General features: G+C 48.8%; 1 protein-coding gene across 1 annotated transcript in view; it reads left to right on the top strand.

Annotated features, from left to right (window-relative positions):
* Window positions 1–10,328: 10,328 nt before the first annotated feature.
* Window positions 10,329–22,095, top strand: part of ZCCHC14 (zinc finger CCHC-type containing 14) — a 49,615-nt gene continuing 37,848 nt past the window's right edge. The window contains exon 1 of the mRNA XM_059857489.1: window positions 10,329–10,971. Within this exon, the coding sequence (XP_059713472.1) occupies window positions 10,408–10,971 (564 nt within the window). The 5' untranslated portion in view covers window positions 10,329–10,407. The remainder of the gene's footprint in view (window positions 10,972–22,095) is intronic.

Raw genomic sequence — 22,095 nt, 5'->3', positions numbered from 1 at the left:
GAAAATCCATTTATCAGCTGGGCTGTTTGCTGATGTTGGGGGATTTTTGGCAGACTTGGAGTAAAAGAATGGGGTCCATCCTTTACTGTCCTCACCACTACACCTTGAGCACACCCAGGAACAGCCATACAAACTATTGCTTCCCAGCAGAACCACCACTTTTTTTTGTGGATAAATCTTGTTTTCTTTAAAAGAGGATTTCCTATTGACATCCAAACAGTGCCCAGAATTCCTTGGGAATGTTGAGATCTCCACATCCACTTCTTGAAAACACATCTCTGCCTGCAAAATACCCCCAGTGAAGTTTGCTTCCAGGCACATGGTGGGATTCTTGGAAAGACCCTGTTGCAAATCCAAGGGCTGGACTTGATGGTCCTTCTGTGTCCCTCCCAACTCGGAGCATTGTGTCATTCCACAGTTCTCCTTTAGAATGGGCAGGGCAAGAACTGGGTCCAAAAATGAGGATGGATTTGCCCAGCCCCGAAACACACGGCACAGAGTTGTGTTTTCCACGATTCCTGGGCTCTGTAGCAACAGTAGGTTCCTGGCACCCTCTAATGGAAAAGCTCCGTCACTGAATCACCGTCTCGGGCTGCGACTCTTGGCTCCTGCCTTGCTATTTTTAATCCAGTATCACAGGAATAACTCCGAGCCAGGCACGATCCACGGCGAGCCAGGAAGGACCTGGAGGATGTGCAGAACAAATGTCAGGGCTGCTCTTGGGGAAGGAGAGGCTGCCTGGTGCTCCGGGAACCCAGCACGCCCAGGGATTGCTGCTTTGCTTATGGAAATGCAAGGGAAGAGCTCATCAGCGCTGACATTTGGGCTTTGTTTGTGAATTTAAGGCACAAGGTTACTTACTCATGCTACATTGCCTGTCCTTCCCTCTCCCCCTCCTCTCCCTCGGCTGCATTGATAGGGTGGAATTTTCTAGGATGTTTTCCCAAGTTTGGCGTCCTGGAAGTTGCTCAGATCTCAGGTCGGACTCGGCTCTGGAGCTGTTTGTAAACAGAATTCCTGGTTGAATTATAAGGTGTTTTTAAAGCTAGAAAGTGACACCCACAGCCAGGGAAGCTCTCCAAGGATTTGTCCCCAGCTGGGGGGGACACCTGACATTTAGAGGCTCAGACAAAGCCGGGGTGGTGCCAAGCCCAGGGTTCCTGTCAGCCTCAAACATCTCTCAGCCAGGCAAAGGGGGCAGGACACGGCAGGAGCTGGGATCCAGTCTGGGGATCCCTGGGTGGATCAGGGGAAAGAACTGGATTTTCCATGGGTGGCTCAGTGAGATCCCTGCCCAGACAAAACATGGAATTTCTGCCAGGGGAGAGTCTGCCCCTTGCTGAGCTGCCACAGGAGGAGCAGGGTAGGAAGCAGGACCCAGCCCATCAATCTCACCCTCGTCCTTTACACTCTACACCCAGAGACAAATAAAATCATTTAAATAACTGTTCAATACAGGCGAATCCAATTTCCAGCAAATGCTGCTCCATGCCAGGCTCAAAGCTGTGGAGAGGAGCTCGGAGACCTCGGAGAGGGGCTCTTCATCAGGACACAGGGAATGGCTTCAAAACGGGAGAAAGCAGGGTTAGATGGGATCCTGGGAAGGAATTCCTCCCTGTGAGGGTGGGCAGGCCCTGGCACAGGTGCCCAGAGCAGCTGTGGCTGCCCCTGGATCCCTGGCAGTGCCCAAGGCCAGGGTGGAGCAGCCTGGGCTAGTGGAAGGTGTCCCTGCCACGGCAGGGATGGGAATGGGATGAATTTCAAGGTCCTTTCCAACCCCAACCACTCCATGATTCAAGGATTGGCTGCAGTGGGCAGGAGGTTCCAGTGGCATTTCCCCTGGGAAAAGGCTGCCAAAAGCCAACAAAAGCTAAAGAAGAAAGAAAAACTGCCCAGAGCCTGGCAAATGTGCCATTGGTGACACCGGAGAGCTTGACACTCCCAAGGCCACCTGTGCATCCTTTGTCTCACACAGAGAGCAAAAACCAGGCTGTGATGCGCCAGACCATAAAAAACAAAGGATCAGAATTCCCCGGTGTCCCCTGAGGGTTACCTGAGCCCCTCAGGTGAATTTTACCTGTGAGTTTAAGGCATGGTGGAACACTGACCCCTGGAAGGGAAAGCCAGTCCCGAAATTCAGCAGGTCCCTTCTCAAATCCCTTCAAAACCCTTTTACTTTTAGAATCCCAGTTTCCACAGCAACAAGACACACAGCTCTCTGCGGAGTTTGGGGCTATAAATAACCCCAAGATCTATAGTTGTGATATTAGCTATGAGGGCTTTAAAAAAATATAAAATTGCATGTGGTAATGAAGGGAAAGGCTCAGGGCTGGAAGGAAACAAATTTAATGAGGAAAAGATGGTTCCTAACTCGGTTTAGAGAGCAGCTCTGAACAAAGGAAAGCTGCTCCTGGTAGGGTCCTGCCTTTTCTGGGAGTCAGATTGATTTCGGTCGGATTTTTGGGAGTGGTGCTTTACAATCTCCCTTTTGTGTGCCGAAACGCTGCACTGTCTTAAAAAAAGAAGGGGGAAATGGCAATTAGGTGTTGTTTTCCCAGCCCTGCTGCTGTGGGGAAGCAAGCAGACGGTAACACAGAGCCGGGTCTTAGCACAGCCCGACCCCTGGCTGCCACAGCAGCCACTCCATCCCTCTTCGGGAAAAGGATGTCTCCATGTGCTAACTTTAAACACATCTTTTAATCCTAATCGCTGCTCTGACCCGGGAGGGAAGCTGCTATTCCTCGGGATGCAGTCAGAGGGCAGGAATTCGGTCTGCTGGCCCCAGAGAAGTGCTGGCCTTCCCCCTTGACATCAGCGTGTAAACAAAGGCACAATCCCACGAGGGAAGATAAATATTGGCCGTGTTGGAAGCAAAAGAGGAAATTAAATAACCATCACATGGCATAAAAACCAGCTCATCAGGGGAGGGGGGACTGGTGGCTTGGAGCTGGCAGAACAGATTTGTACACAGTAGTGAGGAGGAGGAGATGAGGAAGGAGAAGAAAGGAAACACAAATCAAAGAGTTATTTGGAGTTTCCTCTCTCACAAACAGAAGGTCCATGCTATTCAAACAGATGCACTGCATGTCACCAGTTTGCTGGTGTTTGTTATTTTAAGGATGGTCTCAGGAAGAAAATAAATTCCACGCCGAGGCTCCTTTATACCCATTTTAGGCAGTCTGTGGAGAGGAGCCCAAAGAGTGGGGTTGTGGAGATTCCTCCAGGCTGAGCTGCTGGTACATCCTCTGCTCTCTCTCTCCAGGAGGGAATTTTAGTGAATTTAGTGCTGGGAAGGAATCCCACAGCAGCTCCAGCTCGGGGCAGGCTGGGCAGGAACCCACCAGCAGCACCGTGGGGCTGCCCTGCTGCTGCTCCTTCCCAGTGGACACAAGAACTGGGAGGGAAAAGGTGGCTGGTGCAAGATGGACAGGCAAAACCCAGCAAAACGTGGAAAAGGGAAGCTGTTCTCTGGCCAGACCTTCCCTACACAGTCCTGAGTGGAGACACCTCTGCCTTGGGCTGGGGGGCAGAGGACTCTGCAGCAGGAGGGGAATATTCATTGAGATGTGATGCCTTCAAGTCCAGCTGGGATCTGAGCATCCACTGGGATCCTCTCCAGCCTCAGCACCAGCTGGAAAACTCTGTGGATGGTGATCTGCTGTGGTGCCTCTCCAAAGGAATTGGTTTTGCAAGCCAGGATAAAGCAGGGAGCAGAACAACGTGCTGAGCCACACCAAAACCAGGGTTTGTTTCTCCTGAAGGTGTTGGTTTGTCCTTGGGGAGAAAAGTGAGATATAAACCACGTTATTCTGGCCCCCAGCAAGTGGTCTGGTGGGGAACTGCTGTTGGTGTGACACAGGCACCAGTTTGGGGCTTTTTTCTAACACTGCCACACTCAGAGCTGTAGGAGTTTTTGGTGGGAAAGAACCAGCACAAATATTATCCATATACAGAAGAAATAAAAAAAAAAAAAAAAAAAAAAAAAAAAAAAGCCCAACTGCAATTTCTGGGCTCAGAGTGCAAACATTTAATTCAGCACCTCCTGCCCTGGTGACATTTCCGGATGGATTGTGTTTTCTAAAAGGTTTTCAAGCTTCTCTCCTCCTCTGGATAAAAGCAAAGCAAGAGACATGAAAAACCTTTCCCTTCAGAGAACACATCAGGCACAGGACACGCCGTGGGACTGAGGGAACATTTCTGTCCCTGTGATTAACTGATCACCACGCAGGACACCTCAGAAGCTTTTTTAATAGAAGCCACAAAAGATTGGAATCAGTAAGAAATAGTAAAAGGAAAAGAAAACATGAGGCATTGCAGAGGGAGCAGGCACCAGGCCCATTCTCTGAGGGCTCTGTCCTGCTCCCACTGAAATCAAAAGGAGTTTCAGAGTTGGCTGCAGTGGGAACAGGAACAGTCCTTAAGGCACTAATTAGTACAGCTGGATGAATAATGCATAATGAACAGTTCATTCAGCTAATTTCATCTCTTTTTCTATTCATGACTTGCCTGTGAACCAATCCCAATTTTCTCATTTTGGTTGTCATTCAGGAGCTATTTGTGGGTTTCTTCAGGAAATCATCCCCAGTGTGTGATTCCAGCGTGCATCCCAACATGTAAATATTGGGAATTTGCACAGAAGGGTTCAAGTGTGGGACCTGCAGCTGGGACAGGTGATATCAGCTCTACAAAGGTGGGCTGGGAGAGCTGGGGCTGCTCAGTCTGGAGAGAAGGATCCAGGGAGAGCTCAGAGCCCCTTCCAGGGCCTGAAGGAGCTCCAGAAGGACTTTGGACAGGGACATGAAATGGGGGAATGGCTTCCCACTGCCAGAGGGCAGGGACAGATGGGATATTGGGAAGGAATTGTTCCCTGGGAGGGTGGGCAGGCCCTGGCACAGGGTGCCCAGAGCAGCTGTGGCTTCCCCCTGGATCCCTGGAAGTTCCCAAGGTCAAGCTGGAGCCCCCTGGGCAGGGGGTGGAATGGGATGGATTTTAAGGTCCTTTCCAACCCAAACCATTGTTTCATTTCTACCCAAGCTGATTTTCTATAACCAACTGCAGCAAGAATCTCAAATGTTGCAAAGAAACACTGAACTTCACACCCACATTCAGCACATACTTGGGCACTTTCCCTTTCTTCCTCATCCTTTCTCCTCCAGCACTTTAAAAGGATCTAGCTGGTTATTGGAATACTGACCCAAGGCAGTGAGAGAAGGGATAGGATGTGAAAACACCCCGAGGAATGGCACTGGCATAATCAAGTAAATACTTCCAGATTTTCCTTTCCAGCTCTGAAGTGTTTTGACCTCAGCAAGGACTAAATTGACATTGTGCAATGGACGAGGGCTGGAATCAGCCTGTGGATCACAGAGGACAACTCCATGCTGGGCTGTGCACATCCCAAATCTGGTGAAGTCACCCAAAGTGTGGCTTTGGTGGGGTAAGATTTAAGTAAGGGAATATTCCAAACAGGAATGCAAAGGAAATCGCTGGCCTGTGATGGGGCAGGGCTGAGACATCCCTGTCCTTGCAGGCAGGAGGGGCAGGGACAGGGAACCCAGGGAAACCCAGGGGAGCTCCTGTGGCAGCAGATGAGGAGCAAGGGAAGGGAGCTGGGCACTGGCTTTGGCAGCCAGGCACTGTGGATTTTCGCTCTGAAGGAAATCCCACAGGGATTTTCTCTCTGAAGGAAGTCCCCCAGGGAACCACGCAAAGCCAGAAGGGCATCCTGGCTTCTGGGGCCAGGGAGACACGTGCCAGCTCTGCTGGAAGGGACACGGGGGACACACGGGCCAAGGGATGCTCAGGCTTTGAATTCTGAAAGGTGGCAGATAAAGCAGAGCGTGATTGAGTGGGGATCTTCGCTGAGGGAGAGGCGAGCCTCTCTTTTATGCCTCCAGCTGGAAAAACCCCTGGAAAATCCGTATTTCCAGGCAGCTGTGTGCGTGCCGGAGCCATCGGCAGAGGGCAGTGACACTCGCAGGCACAGCTCAGCCCTGGCAGCCTTCAATCCATCCGCTGTCACAGCAAGGACACCTTCCCCACCCCGCCCAAACCAAACCCGGCTTCATCCTTGAAAATCAAACTCCGAGGGATGCTGCAGACCCGACAGCTGGCCGCTTTTTGGGTTGGGTATTTTTTTTTCCCCCTCTCTTCCCAAAGCCCACGTGATATTTTTCTCTACGCTTCAAAGCTGGGGTTTGTTTGTTTTTTCAAGCCCGAGAGCTCCAATTCCAGCATCTGCGTGAAAGCCGACAGGAAATAACCCGTGGGCTCAGAAGTAGTTGAGAGAACATGCAAGGGCAATATTTATCTTCCCCTTCCGTGGGCCGGAGCGCAGACACGCAAGGCTGCTGCTCCTGCCGCTCACCGCATCCCGGCTGGAAAGGACAGGGAGGAGCCGCAGGATCCCAGGATTTCGGGGCGGGTTGGGAGAGCTGCCAGGGCAGAACGGCCATGAGGAGGGAGGTTTGGAACAAAACAGCCAGGATGGGATGAGGGGACAGGCAGGGGATGGTCAGCATCGGGAAATTTGGGAGGTGCGATAGGGCGAGGAGTGTCTCCAAAGGAGCCGGCAGCTGCGGGGGGAAAAGCACCGAGATCCCACTTTGAACACTCAGTTGCTCTGTCAGGTTTTATGCTCATCCATGTACAGAGTGGGCTTTCAGATTGGATCATCCTGGGAGGGCAATTCAGTCCCCAAAGGAGGAAAAGCTGCTTTGGCACTGGAGGAAAGGCTGCCCATCCCAGCTGACTCATTCCCCGCACAGCAGTGGGTCCACCTCTGGCTCCGAGAGTCATCTGGGCAGAAGGTTTGGGCTTTCCAGGCTGGATTTCTGGCAGGAGTGCTAAGATTTAAGCCACATTTAGGAGGTTTAAAATGTCAAACCCGCCATTAAATGGGCAGAGGATTTTGCAAGTGTTGAACAGCCTCCCAAAGTCTCCTAAATGTGATGGGAGAAAGCTCTGAGAAGGTCCCTGTGGAGGAGTTCTGTGGGCTGGGAGCACTGGGCACTTGATGGATCTGGGTAACTCAACTGGTCTTTTATCCAGCAGCCTCCCAAATAAATCTCCTCATTTTCCAGGGTAGAGATTCTCATTCCCATTGTCTCTGTGGATGGACACAGAAGTGAATAATCTCCCCTCACAGTGGACTCAGTCACCTGCCTCACACTGAATTATTTCAGTTAATTTTCATAGGCTTTTGGCCATTCTGTGTTGCATGGAGTCAAACTCACAGGAAGGAATTATCTGTGATAATTAGGATGTGATAAATCAATCCTGTGATAAAGGATTTGGCTACAATGGCTCTGAGGTGCTGCTTGGAGGGAAAGAAGTACTTAAACCAAGCTCCAAGTTTAACAGGATTGAGGAAATCCAAACAGGAGAATTCAGATCTTACAACAGCAGGGAAGTCTGAGGGGTTGAAGGGCTGGACCCTCTCTCAGTCCTCAGCTGACTGCAACATCCAACAACAGCCTCTGCATGCTCTGAAAATACAAAAAGAGGAATATTAGTTATTGCTTGCTGATTACTCCAGCAAGGAATCTTCCCCAGCTGTGCCAAGCATGCACGAAGAGAATTGTCAGAGAGAACAGGCAGGAAAGGGGATGATTGGGGATGAAATGAGGAGCCAGTTGGGTGTCCTGTGCTTGCAGGAGGAGCAGGGCAGCTCAGGCACCCCAGAACGACCTTCACTCCCAGCCCACTGCCTGGACAGGTGGTAACTCGAGCTCTTACTCAGTTGATTTATCTCCCTGAAAGCAGTTCCTGGCTCTGCCCCTGGACAGCCAGGAATTCTTGGTGACAGAATTACATCATGCCCCTTTTGGTTTCCTCAGGCTTCACCCAAAGCTACTTCTAATCAGAGAAAAGGTTCCCAGTTCATCTATTATACTTCAGGTTAGGCGTTGTTTTGCTATCTGGCATCAAACACAAAAAAATTCTGTCTGTGAACTACAGAATCACTCTTTTGCAACAAAATTCTCATTCAAACATTTATTTAGACTCAGTCTTAGACCCGGTTCCCAAGCAGAAAGTTTCAACCTTCTTCACCTTGCTACAGAAACCTGACTTTGAGCACAGGGTGGTGCTTTCAGGATGGATTAGTGGGTAAAGGCCGTGCTTTCAGGATGGATAAAAACATAACATAAGCAGAAAGGCCACCAAAGAACTCATCATGCCCATGCCAGTGGCCTGCCCTGGGCTAGAACTCAAGGCAGACCTTTCCTAAGGGAGTGAGAGCACTTCCTCTGTTTTCCACACATCCCTTCCTCCCACGGACAATGCCGGGCACGGCAGGAAAGGGAAGCACATATGGTTTGCACTCCATGAGGGATCTCTGCAAGGAAAGGACACAGAGAGGCTCTGGGGCTGTCAAGGACCCTCTCACAGCAGGAGCCTGCCCCAGAAGCAGGGCTGTGTCTCTTTACAATATATGACATTATGCAGCCCCAGCCAGCGTTCTCTGCCTGCTGACTCCTGCATTTCACTGGGGCTCCAATAAACGCGGTGGATGGCCCACGATATTCCACAGGGAAATAAAAAAGGATAAACTACCGGCGTTTGGAATGTTTGTGGTGCAGCAGTTCGTCTTAGCAAGGTGCATAATGAGATTTCCAATAAACCATCACCCAGAGGAACCAGACTTTCTCTTGCTTGTGATACCAGCACGAGTGGTCACACAACTCATGTGAGAGCCCACATTTGGGCATCTGCACATCCCATAAAGATCAACTCGAGACAAAATGCAATTTTGCCTTTAAAAGCACCAATGTTGGGTCTTTTGTTTATCTGCGGCGCAGCAACGTTGCACTTGTGAAAATAAAACCCACGGTCCATCTTCCAAGATTACCATCACATAAAAACCAAGCCTGGATTCATTCGCTGCCTGCCTGGGGCTGCATTTAAAATGTTATTCCTGGCTTGTCCCAGTTAAAGATCTTCACCCGTGTCATTTATCCAGCCGATGCGCAGTCTGGCTACTGGGCTACCACAGCCAAACAGCCGAGTCCCATGGAAAAACACCACGAAAAGCAGAAATTGTGTCCTCCCAATGCCATCCGTGCAAACCTGCAGCCACAACCCTGCTAGAAAATGTGCATTGCTACGCTGCTGTCAGCCAGAATAATGGTTTAGAATGGAGAATGGGAATGTGGGGGCCAAAAAAATGATCATTTTGAGAGGTCTTTGGTGTCTCTTTTGTTTCCACACTGTATTTAAAGACAATCTGGAGTCAGGTGCCAAACTGGCTGCGGGTTGGGCTGGTGGCGGCTCAGGCAAGCGCCGCTGCCAAAAGCTTTATCAGGGTTTTGGCATCACCAGCTCGGGCGGCATCCCCGGGGCTCTTTGTCAGCCTCAAAACAACGCCTGAGCAAGGAGAGCATCGCAGCCATTCCCGCTGCTACTCCACGGGCTCCTCGTGGCTGGAATGAGGCGCTTGGACTGTAAAGGCAGGAAAACTGCCCACATTGTGGGCAGCAAACAGCACAGGCAGCACTCGGAGCCGGGGGACAGACTCAAAATGCACCGGCCATGAAGGACAGAATGGAGGAAGGTGCAAACACACGATCTGGGCTGTCAGGCTGCACCCCGAGGCTCCTCTCCAGCCTGCGGGGAGGACAGGAGCCCCGGGCCCAAACCCGACAGCTCTGCGGGGTCAGCGGGAGCAGGGCGGAGCACAGCCGTGCCCGGAGCGAGGTCAGCGCCCCTCAGAGCCCCCCGGGGCAGAGGCGGCCGCAGCCGCAGCCCCTCCGCCCCCGCGGGCAGCCACACACAATAGGCTCCCTTCCCGCCCCTCTCCTATTTAAGGACACTTTGACCAATTAGCGCCAGGGGCGGGGCTAAACTGGGAGGATTGACAAGCCCCCGAGACCCCGCTCCGGAGAGCGCGGAAGGGGGCAGGGAGAAGCGGCCGCAGCCAATCGCCATGGGCGAGCTGGCGGCTCGGCCAATCAGCGGCGTGGGGGGCGTGTCCCGCCGCGGGGTCAGGCCGGGAGTGAAGGCGCCCGTCGCTCCCTGTTCCTCCCGCTCCGCTCGCGGCCGAGCCTCCTCACCGCGGGATCCCTCCGCCTGCGCGCAGCGGCCGGCGGGGTGTGCGCGCCGCTCCGTGCCCCTCCGCCCGGGAGGGATTATTTCCCGCGGTCGCGGCGGCGGGGCGGCCCCGGCGGGGCCGGGGGATGGAGGCACCGGGCGCCCGCCGGAGGGACGGAGGAGCCGCCCCGTGAGGGAGGAACGGGAGCGCAGCGGCCTCCTCGGGGCCGCCGGCGGGCGGGGACCCCGCGGCCAGGCCGCGCCTCAGCGCTCGGGCCTGCGCCGCCCTCAGCGGGGCCCGGCCCGGCCCTGCCCGCCCGGGGCTGCCCCAGGCCGGGTGTGCGAGCCCCGGCCGGGGCGTGCGCGGCGCGGGGCACCATGGTGGAGAAGCGGTGCCCGCGGCTGCAGCGGGACGGCGTGTACCGCTGGTTCTCCGAGCTGCCCTCCCCGCAGCGCGTGGAGTTCCTGTGCGGCCTCCTGGACCTGTGCATCCCGCTGGAGCTGCGCTTCCTGGGCGCCTGCCTGGAGGACCTGGCCCGCAAGGATTATCACTCCCTGCGCGACTCCGAGATCAAGGCCAACAACCCCGCCGACCTGGGCAGCCTCACCAACCTGACGGACGAGGTGGTGCGCAGCAAACTCCTGGTGTCCCTCGCCCTGCTCGGCTCTGCCCACCGGGAGGCCGCCGGGGTCCTGTTCCGCACCCTCACCCACATCGACTCGGTCATCAACAACTACGGGCTGCAGCTCAATGAGGGCCGCACGGGGGATGAGTTCCTGTTGCTCTTCACCATGGCATCCAACCACCCGGCGTTCAGCTTCCACCAGAAGCAGGTGCTGAGGCAGGAGCTCACCCAGATCCAGAGCCTCATGGCCAGCACCAGCAAGAATCCCAGCACCTCTACCCTTAACACCATGGCAACCTATCCTGGCTGCCATAAGGTGGGTGTCCCGCTTTTTGTGCGCTGGAATGGCACCGGGCTCTGTCTTCGGCTCTCATTTTAAACCGTGCTTTAGCACAGTGCTGAATGGCAGCTGCAGAGGCAGGCATTTGGTTGATGGTGGGGATGGTCAGCTGGGGGCACAGGGAGAGGATGGATGGAGTTTTTACGAGCTTGTGACATTTAAATGAGAAGGGGTTGACGAGCAGATCACCAGCAGCAATATAAGCCCTCCCTGATTGCTTCTCAGAGCATCTGCTGGGGGAACAGTCCTGCCAGCTGCGTGGAAAACCGGTGATTTAGGAAGGGGAATAAAAGCATCTCTAGATAAAAGCATCTGTTTGAAAGCTCCCCCTGGAAAAAGTTGGAAAGGAGGAGTAGCTGTCCAGTGTCCAAAGCATCTTGGTGAGACTGGGTTTTGTTTAGAAGAATGTGATGGCAAACGTTTGGAGTTGCTGGTGTTAAGCTCTAAGAAATGTTGTCATTTTCTGTCACTCTGTATCCCTCGGGTATTGATCCTGGTGTCAGGGTTCACCGTCATTGACTTGCTGTTCTTTCATTCAGTTGCCAGCAGTTAGACCTGACAGGAGCGTTTTAAGATGTAATAAGGCATTAGATATGTGACTGCTTAATTGCTCTCAGCCCGCTACAAATTAGGGAGTCAAAGTGTCTGTGCCTGATTTTAACCCTCTTGAAAGTTCAACCTAAGCACCAGCTCAGAGGGTGCTTGTGAGAGGCTGCAGCCTTTGAGGGTGAGTGGATGATGTGTTAACCTGCTCTTGGGAAAGGTGGGGAATACCTAAAAGCTGTGAAAACCCCTGGATTGGAATAATACCCTAAATAAAGCTGTTTCTCAGGGCTCAGTAGAGATTTCACTAAGTTGAGTGTTGAATTCCAGACTGAGACAGAAATCTGTGCACAGTCTTCCCCTGAATACTAATTCCCTTCCCATTTCATGTTTCTTTAAATACCTCTGCTTTGTAAAATTGAGATATTTTCAGCTTCATATTTTTCTTCTTCTTCCCTTCCTATCTTGTTCCTAATCTCCTGTAGTAAGGGGGAAAGAACAAGGCATGGGAGAGCCTCTTCATTCAGCTGAGACCTCCATGTGGATAAAATATAGCTGGAAAGAATATTTCACACAGGATGTAGAAGGATATAATTCAAACCAGAAAAAAGCTTCTTTTCAGATACTTCACTACTTGCAGCTTCCCTGATTCAAATGATGCAGCGACCCTGGGTTGGAAAGGACACACTGTAAATCATATCCAAGTTCCCCCAAAATAAGACAAGCAAGAAAAAAAGATAAAATCAGGCAGGCAGGAAGGTTTTTGAGAGTCTTCTTTCTGAGCTGCAGGATTTATGGAGCTGAGGAACTCCAGCACTATTTATGTCAATCTAAGATGGACGGAGAATCCATCCTGCCATTTTTCCTGCCAGGAATAAGGCAGCCAGGATCATTTGATTTTTCTTTTCTTCTGAGCTCACTGAAGGGTTGTCTCTTTGAAAAGCACATTTTTATAGATTCTGTGTTGAAGAATCTTGGTTGCTAAGTACAGAGTAGTGAGAGGGAACACAAAGGTGACTTTGCCTTCACAGTCTCTGAATGTGCATTTTGTGTGAAGTGATGCAGATTTCCTTAAGATTGTTTTTGTTGTTGTTGTTCTTAACTGGGTAATTCTGTTACTTTTAGAGGAAGCAGTTGGCTTAAACCAGGAGTTGGATGAAGCAAGTGGAAAAAACAATCTCTCTCTCCATTCAGCCCTGTTTAAATATGCACAAATAAATTCCAACACCGAGTCCTTGAGGTGTTACCAAGTGATGTTGTGCTTTAACATCACCTAGAAAAAAACAATGTGGCTGTGGAGAGAATGTGAGTGCCCTGGGCTGCTGCTCTTCCTCCTTGGAATTGGAGAATTCCCTCCCTGGTGCCAGCACTTTCTCCTGGCTCCTGTTGCTTTACTCCAGGTTTAGCCACGCTGAGCTGGTGCTGGAAGCTGGGTGTTAAATGGGGGAATTCTGCTCCTCTCTGAGCTCATCCTTAAGGAGCTGGAGAAATGCTCACCATTTGAGGTCCTGAAAAACTTGAGGAAGCTGGGATGGTGTGGATGTGAGATGGGTTGCAAACAGGGAGCTGGTTGTGAACTGGCTGAGTTATCCTCAGCTTCCCCCTTGGGAGAGTGGGAATAGGGTGTAACTCTTGTGTAACTGTACCTGCCCTGCTGCTACAATTTCTGATTTATGGTTAACTTGTTTAGTCGGGGAGATGCAACAGAAATCTGAGCAGTGCTCTTTGTTCTCCTTGCAGAAACCAGTGGGAATGTGCTGCTTCTGCCTAGCCAGCCCTATTAAAATATGCCCCAACCTGATATTAGCTATAAGTTTTTCCAGAGGATGGGACCTTGCATGCCTTTTTCTATCTCCTCTTTCACATTTAACAGTGAAATATCTCAAGATCAAATTGTGTTTAATAATGAGGAGACTGAACAGTTGATACAAATTGACTGTAAATATTTCATGATTCCTCAAGTTGTTTTGAGGTGGATGAACACAGCTGAAGGTGGTCAGTGATGCAAACTGCTTTTTGCTGTTTCCTTTTACTGTCTGCAGTTGCTGACTATTAGGAGGCTTAAAACAGCTGCCCATGTCTTTTTTGTGCTTTTTCAGAGGCTTCTTCTCTTATCTGAACCTTAACTTTGCAGGAAAAGGTGGCTGTGGCTGGCTTTAAGTAGGTCAGTAATTATTAGATTGATGGTTTCTACCTGATGGTATAAAATGAACGTTTTATGAACAGGAGGGAAAATGCTGCCCTCTCTACATTGCCTTGGACTCTGTGAGGATGGAATCATGGAATATCCTGAGTTGGAAGGGACCCACAAAGATCATTGAGTCCAGCTCCTCAGGCTGGGCCAGGGCAGACTCAGGTCGGACAGCAGCAGGAATTTCCCCATGGAAAGGGGGGTCAGGGATGGGAACTGCCCAGGGAGGGTTGGAGTGCCCATCCCTGGAGGTGTCCAAGGAAGGACTGGAGGTGGCACTCAGTGCTCTGGGCTGGGGACAAGGTGGAGATTGGTCACAGATTGGACTTGATCACCTTGGAGGTCTTTTCCAAGCTCAGTGGTTCTGTGGTTGTCTGCCAGAGTAGATGGAAACACAAATCTGCATTTGAATTCTGTGATTTACATGGATGCTGGACATCTTAGTATGAATCTCTGCATGGACTTTCTTTCTCAAGAACTCTACTGCCAGTAACTCTAAGGACAGAACTTGAGAGCTAGGGAGGTTATTCATGAATCTGTCACTCTGTTTCCTGGAGGTGTTTCATCTCCTCATTGAGATCGTGCTGTAAAACCAGGGAAACAAGAGAATGCTTTGGGTGCTCAGCACCTGCTCTGCTGTGACAAGAGCTCTTCAGTGCAGTCAGGGTGATGAGCTGTAGGTTTGGATGAGATGTTAGGAAGGGATTCTTGGCTCTGAGGCTGGGCAGGCCCTGGCACAGGGTGCCCAGAGAAGCTGTGGCTGCCCCCAGATCCCTGGATGTGTCCAAGGCCAGGCTGGACAGGGCTTGGAGCAACCATGGCAGGGGCTGCAATGAGATGAGCTTTAAGATTCCTTCCCATCCAAACCATTCCATGATTCTGTGATGATGATTCTGATCTGGTTGTGGGTTCAGCTGCAGAGCCAGGGTCAGAAATAGTCACCCTGAGTGCAGTTTGTTTGCAGCTGAAGAGAAATAAGGGGCAGTGACCCCATAGTTATGTGGTTGTTTTGGGCTGGTATCTTGTGAATGGGAAGGAGGGTTCTTGCCCAGTCAGCTTCCAAATACTGCACCAATGGCTATTTCAAGTTTATAGCATAAGGGACTATTTTTCACTCATGCTAATTCCATAGGCTCCTCTAAAACTTCCAAAGAACTCAAGGCTGTGTACTGGGAGCTATGGAGTTGCTCTGAGGGTTCCATTTCAAACACTTTCACCTGTCTGCACTGTTTGCCTCAGGAGCATGAATGGACATAACTCCATTGAGAAATATTCTGATATTTTTATTTCACCAATGGAGTGATGAGTTATAAAAAACCATCACTTGCTGGGTTGAAACTGAGTTGTCAAGCCCTCACAGAGACAGCAGTGCAGCTATTAAATGATCTATGTCAGCTGCCTTTATGGCTTTTTTTTGACCTTTGTAGGGATAGAATAAATAATGACAAACTTAATTTTTAGCCTCTTTGAGGGTGTTTCATGGATTCAACAAATGACCATGTTGAGAGCAGTTGCTGGCTGGGATTAGGGGTGTTTACTCACTGGTATCAGGAGTTGCTATCTCAGAATGATCTCACTTTCCAAACCACATGAATCCAACCTCAGGAGCTGTAGGGACAGGTCTTGTAGCTTCCAGCTGGTGACATTGCCAAGCCCTGCGTGTCTTTTGCATATCCTTTGAGAGTTTTTGGGTACTCCAGGCAGCATGGATTGCACACACCTCTAGATATTCCACTTTAGAAGTGTGAGGCTTCCCCTTCTGGCTCTTTTCTTACTCATGGTTTCATTTGGAATGTGATAAAATGGTTCAGTCTCAAACCTGCAATATTTTCAGAAATGAGCTTTACATATGAAGGAATCCTTGGACACCAATGGTCTTGGGCAGTAACAATATTAATTAGCACCAAATTCACTTTGCCTAATCGTATGATACATGATGAATTTGAGTTTAGGAACCTAAAGGAGTTTGCTTGGGAGATGCACTGTGCACCCAAACATCAGGAACAGAGCAGCCAAAAAAATCTGTGTTGAGCTAATAATGATGATGTTTTTTCCATGAACTGTTTTCCCATTTATTTTTGCACAGGCTGAATGAAGTTTTTGTTTAAAGAGTGCATTCCACTTCACTTTTAAAATTTACTCTTTTTTTCTACTAATTACCTCAGAACTGTTAGTTGTCAGTGAAGAAACACTGAAGTGAGCCTCGCTCTTGTGGGGTAAAGGTTCCTGTTGGAAGGTGTTGGATGTTTTGGACTGTACCAGATCCAGACTGTGGATCAGTCTGGAATCAGTGCATGAGCTGGAGGAGATCCTGCAGCAGATCCCGAGTGGAGAAGCAGAGCCAGCAGAAGTTAACCACACCTCACAGGCATTCCAGGGGCTGACTTCAAAGGTCCTGAACAGCAGCCTTGTTTGGAAGTGTTTAACCATTTGGTTCAGTGGGTTTGTAAATGTTTGAGCTGCTGGAACAGAGATCCTGTCACCTTCAGTGACAGTGGGTACAGCCCTGCCCCTTCCTGGCAGGGCAGAGCTCAGCTTCTTCTGTCAGCTTTCATATTTAAATACTCCACTCTCCATTTACTTGCTCTGGAGTGCCTTTTATCCCTAAGAAAAGCAAATATAGTCCCAAGAACATAGATAAGATTTCTCAGAGCCCACAGAATTTTATTATAGAAATGCTGGATCTAATTTGTCTGTGGAAACAAGAACCATTGTCATACTTCCACTCGAATCTGACTTCAGTCTTGGAGCCAGTTGAATTGAAGCTGTTTCTTCCTGAGGTTTGAAATGGGTATTAACTCAAGCAAAAGGATGTTGATATGGGTCAGATCTGTGTTGCCTTGCATGGGGTTTGTAATGAACAAACTTCTAAATTCCGTGCTCTTGCCTCATGCTGAAGCAGAATTTTTCCATTGATTCCATGGGGATAATTATCCAATAACCAGCATTGGGAGGGATAAACCTTTTAACAGGTGTTCAGGCTGTAAAGAGTTTCAGGGGTTTTGTGAATAGCTGAAGTGATCCAGAAATAATCAGATCAGTTACTTAAGAGCAAGGTCTTAATTTTAATTACAGACCTGCCAAGTCTTGATGGTAAATAGTGAAAGTGAGCACTTTTCATGTGTATTATGAATTCTTCTCCACTGCTGCCTTCTTTTATCACCATGAGTGGAAGAAAGAAGGAGATTGAGAGGCTGGAAGGTGTCCAGGGAAGGGAATGGAGGTAGGAAGGGGCTGGAGCCCCAGAAGAGGCTGAGGGAGCTGGGAATGGGGCTCAGCCTGGAGAAGAGGAGGCTCAGGGGGGGCCCTTGTGGCTCTGCACAACTCCCTGACAGAAGGGGACAGGCTCTGCTCCCAGGGAACAGGGACAGGAGGAGAGGGAACAGCCTCAAGCTGCTCTTGGGGAGGTTTAGGCTGGATATTAGGAAAAAATGCTTCATTGAAAAGGTGTTCAGGCATTGGAATGGGCTGCCCAGGGAAGTGGTGGAATCACCATCTGAGGAAGTGCTCAAAAAACGTATGAATGTGGCTCTGGGGGATATGGTTTGGTGGTGATCATGGCTGGACTCGGTGTCTCAGAGGTCCTTTCCAACCTTAATGACTCTGCTTCCATGATTCTGTGGAGTTCTATTACACTCAAGCCATTACTTAAGTGAATATTGAGGAGGGGAAGGAGGGAGAACTGGGATTCAGTGGATTTGTGACCTGTCAGATGATTTCTTTGTGAGTTGTTGCAGGAGAGACAGGGGTGGTTGGCTTTTGGTGGCATCAGGTGAAGAAGCAGGATCAAGTTTCTTCAGCAGTGCTGGGGTGTAGAGCAGCAGTGTCTCTTCCAAGGTCTGCTGAGAAGCAGGGATTTGTTTTGATTTTGAGGTGGTTTGAATGATTGGTTTGTAAAATTCAGATTTGATGAGTCCAGTACCTCCATGGTAGATTTATGTTCCTATTATTAACAGTGTTCACCATTCTTTAAGCAAAGGGCATTTAGTGGAAATTAGTCTATAAAATCCAGCCCAGACTTATTTTGGTCCATCTGTTCTCCTGAATTCATGAGGAGCCTTGGAGCAGGTGTGTGATTGTCCTGTGGTGTTTGAGTACCACATGCCTCATTTCATTCCAGAGAGTCTCCCAGGACAAAACCATCTGATCAATTACCCATTATCCCATTTCCCTGGGAATTGCCTCTTCACCCTTTGTGTTCCTCCTCTAGGAGAAAAGGTGGCTTTTGTAGCTGCTGAAACATGGAGGCACCTGGCTCTTTCAGCTTATTTGGACTCTTGGAACCACTTGAATTTTAACACAAACCAAACACTTCCAGCTGCATCCACGTCCCAGTCCAACAAAGCAACTAAATATGTGCAAATTCAAGTGCTGAGCACTTTACTGGGTATGTGGAGAGTGGGGGGTGTTTGTGAGCACTTCTTAAACATCCTCATGGAAGAGCCTGAATCTTCCAAAGGAGATGGTTGGAATTTTCTTCTTCTGATGGGAGAGCAGTCAGGAGTTTGGATACGTGAGTAAATGCAGGACTGCTGCCTGAGGCAGTGGTTTCACAAGACTGCCTTGTTACTACCAAAAGGAAGGTGTTGGCTCCGTCCTACCCCTCCTGGGCTTGTCTCAGTGCATTTGGAATTCCACATCCCTGCATTAGTTGCCCTCATCTCCCACTTGGATTTAGCCTGATGAACAATCACGTGGTGTCAGCCTGACAGCTGAGTGTCAGCACTGCATTTTTATTCAGATTACTTAAAACCCTGAGTTTGTCCCTTTGGTGGGAATCAGCCTGAGCTTGCAGGGGCTGTGTCCTTGCCATCAAATTTCTCCTGGAGCATTGCTGCCAACAGGATTGCACCATGTTAAAGACCTTGGTGTTAACCTCAAATAAGCTGCTGTTAATACTCAGTAATATGAACCTGGCAGGACAGGAGTTGAGTGGTTTTTACCCCCTGGAGTCACTGTTCCAATTCCTGGACTCACTCATACATGTTACCTTCTCCTGGAGGGCAGTTTATAGCTAAAAACCCCCTTTTTAAAGGAGAATTCAAAAGCCAGCATGGACAGAAGCATTTCTCTGTGGGACTCTCAGTTTATCATTGCCCATTGTCGAGAACATGGGAAAGTTTTCCTGTGTGATCAGTGGGAGAATGTGTTTGTGTGGTTTGGAGCTCCAGGACCTCACCTCATTACTCTTATATATTGTTTGCTTTTCCTGTGTAATACATGACCTAAATCTCTTACCTAACCAGGTGTAGAAATCCATATTTTGTTCCCTCAGATCCTGTGTCATTGTTCCATGTGTCCATGGTGCTTTGGGTAGTGGCTCTGTTGAATTTTTATTTTTTTTTTTTTAGTATTTTTGGCTCCACTTCAAACTAAGTCAGCAAATACTTTGCTATTAAACCATGTATTTTCTGTGCTCTGTTTATTTTTCAAAGGAACAGATAATTGCTGTTTTGGTAAAACTCTGACCACATGAAGTTTGACTCCTATCAGTCTTGTTATTCTTATGAAAGACTTTGCTGTGCTCAGTGTTAGCAGAGCTAACAGTTACCCAGCTTCCCAGATTTCCCATTTTCCATAGTGACTCCCACTGCCTGGGACAGAGCCACTTCAGGCAGCAGTGCCTGAAAGAGCAGCACCACCTTGGGAAGCACCTGGGTTTGTCTTCCTGTGTGCTTTTTAATGGATTGAGAGCTTAGGAGAGCTTCTAGAGCTGCTTGTGCTGTCCCAAGAAGATCTGAACCTGTTGGGACCTCTCTGGTGCTGGGAAGGAAATCACAGAATTAAGTAGGCTGGAAAAGACCTTGGAGATCTTCAAGGCCAACCTCTCACTGCACTCTGGGGGGAAGAAAGGTTGGTTTGGATGATGGCAGGTGAAAATGGGAAAAATGTGATAATGGCAAAATTCTAGCAAGGAATTCTGTTCCCTTGGGACATTTGTCATCAACCCCTGGGTCAAAGCAATTGTTTCTCTTCCTGGTAAGTCCTGGGGGTGAATGACTCCAGGGCAGCATTTAGTGATCCTTGTGAATAATCTGTGTTGGGAAGGATCCACTTTTCAGTAGCTGATACCAGTTTTGATCCTGTCATCATTGCAATGGAGAGTGAGGTAGAGAATTCTTCCCTCTGAGCCTCAGTCACTAAGCAGTGATCAATTTTCTTTGTTATTTTCAATTCTGCCTTTAACTTGAAATGCAGGAGACAGCAGGGTTTGCATCTGGAAAATCAGAAGTCCATCTGTGAGCCAGATGCTTTGCTGTGGAGGGAGCAGATCAAAGGGTCCCAGGATCATCAGGGTTAGCAGAGACCTTAAAGCTCATCTCATTCCAGCCCTGGGCAGGAGCACCTTCCTCTAGACCAGCTCCAGTCAAAGATGCAACATTAGAGTGGAGTAAAAATAGTTGTAAGGATCTTTTCTGCACCCACTTTCAGCTTTTAGAGGCATTGAAGGAGCCTTCAGGCCACTGTGGTGTGGAAGGAATTCCTGAGCAATGCAGTGAAGCTATGGAGAGGTGCATCAGAGGGTTTTCCTTCTCCCTGGAAATGCTGTGCTGGGGTAAAATCAGGCAGAATATTTAACTCTGGGCTTGCTGCTGGTTTGGATTGCTCTTTATGGGCTGTTTCTGCTGATGTTCTCAAGTAATTTCTGTAAAAAAATCCAGTCTTTTATTCAAGGGTCTAATGCTGTTTTTTCTTAGACCTTGAGTGATTCATGGGGTTTTTTTTCCTGCATTTATAAACTGTCACTCCTGTGGTTTGTTATGATGTATGGCCTGAACATTCCTGGTTCCTGTGATGCCAACTTATCCATCTTCACTGTGGCCTGTTAGTGCCTCAGAAAACAAGCCTTGAACAGTTCTGGAGCTGCAGATGTTTATTCCTGAATGGCATCTTGGCTTTCTCAGAGGTGTTACAGCTCCTAAAAGGTCCAAAGCAATTTGCTCCCTGCTTCTCCAAACCCTTATCTCCCTGGAATGCCTCATTCTTTATTCCAAATCCAGTTTCTCCTGAGTAGCTGTTTGTGCTGAGCCTAAACCAGGGATTTCAGGAGTGTTCAGATATGGAGAACTCTCCTTCCTGAATTTACTTGATGTTCAATTTCTGCAGCTGAATTTGGACAGGTTCTTCCTGTAAAGCTTTTCCCAGTGTTTCTCCTAACCCAGGACAGTATCTCCTGCAGCTCTGAGCTGATGGGTTATTGTTCCTCTGTTTGGCTTGGCCTCAAGTTGGAAAGAAAAAAAAAAAAGAAAGAAGGAGAAAAAAAATGCTGTTACTATTTTGGAACTTTGATTTGCAAACCACTTTTCATTATTTCACTTTCCCTAAACAAATCCAAACCGTGTCAGTATCGTGATGTTTAAGTCAGTGGAAAAAATGATTTCAAAATTTGGAATGGAAGCTTTAAGCAGTGGGATTCAGTGGTTCTAACACCATTCAGCTCCCTAACAAAGTGCTCCATTTGGAACTAATCAGAGCTTTGTGATTTTTCTAGGCCAATTTGGAACCGCTTTGATGTGCGACGGGATCAGATAGTATGAGCTCAGGCAGACAAGACATATGGGCTAAATTAATCCTTAGCAAGTCTAGGAAAATTAAATCTTTATGGAAAAAAAATGGAGGTTATGTATAAACAAAATGCAAATTATAAGCTGCACGCGATGCTTGTTGTAAGGAGAGTGGAGAGGAGGGAATACAAGATAAGAGGCAATAAATTGTAACAAACTGCTTGTTCAGAGGTTTTCTGGAGCTGTGTGGCTGCTCTTACCCAGCTTCAATCATTCTGAGTGTTTATATTTCTGATTATTCCGAATATTTGGAACCTGGTTGTCCAGGATAACGCAGCCCTGCCGGAGCTCCTTTCCCAGCCTGCTCCTCTGGGCTGTCCCTTTGCCAGGAGGATGGTGCTCAGCCCTCTGGAACTTCCTCCCAGCAGCCCTGGGCTGGAGGGAGAGTTTAATGAGCTCCAGGAGAGAGGCTGTGTGAGATAAGCTCAGCTAAAGACTGACTTTGGCAAAGGAAATTTAAACTCTTCCCCACCCTCCTGCCAAGCAGGGAGTTTAATGGTTGGTCCAAGGGAAAGCTTGGTGTTAAGTTTTGTTATTGGTGGGAAGCTGTGCTGAAGAAATAGTGTATAATTAGATAAATATAACACTTTTGCATTTATATATAGAAAATAAACTTTATTTTTTTGTCAAGAAGTAGTGCTGAAAAGGAAAGCAGCTCCCTGTAACCCTCTTTTTTCCTGACACTCATCTGCCATCCTGGATTGATTTCTTTATACATAGAAGCTTTTTTATGGATGTCAAGTACACAGAGCCTTTCACTTGTTCTACTGCCTTAAAGTGTGTATAAATCTATAAATGTCA

This window comes from Haemorhous mexicanus, chromosome 12, assembly GCF_027477595.1.
Source record: "Haemorhous mexicanus isolate bHaeMex1 chromosome 12, bHaeMex1.pri, whole genome shotgun sequence".
NCBI lineage: Eukaryota > Metazoa > Chordata > Aves > Passeriformes > Fringillidae > Haemorhous > Haemorhous mexicanus.
The sequence above is the reverse complement of the archived record's forward strand: the minus strand, read 5'-3'. Positions and strand labels throughout refer to the sequence as shown.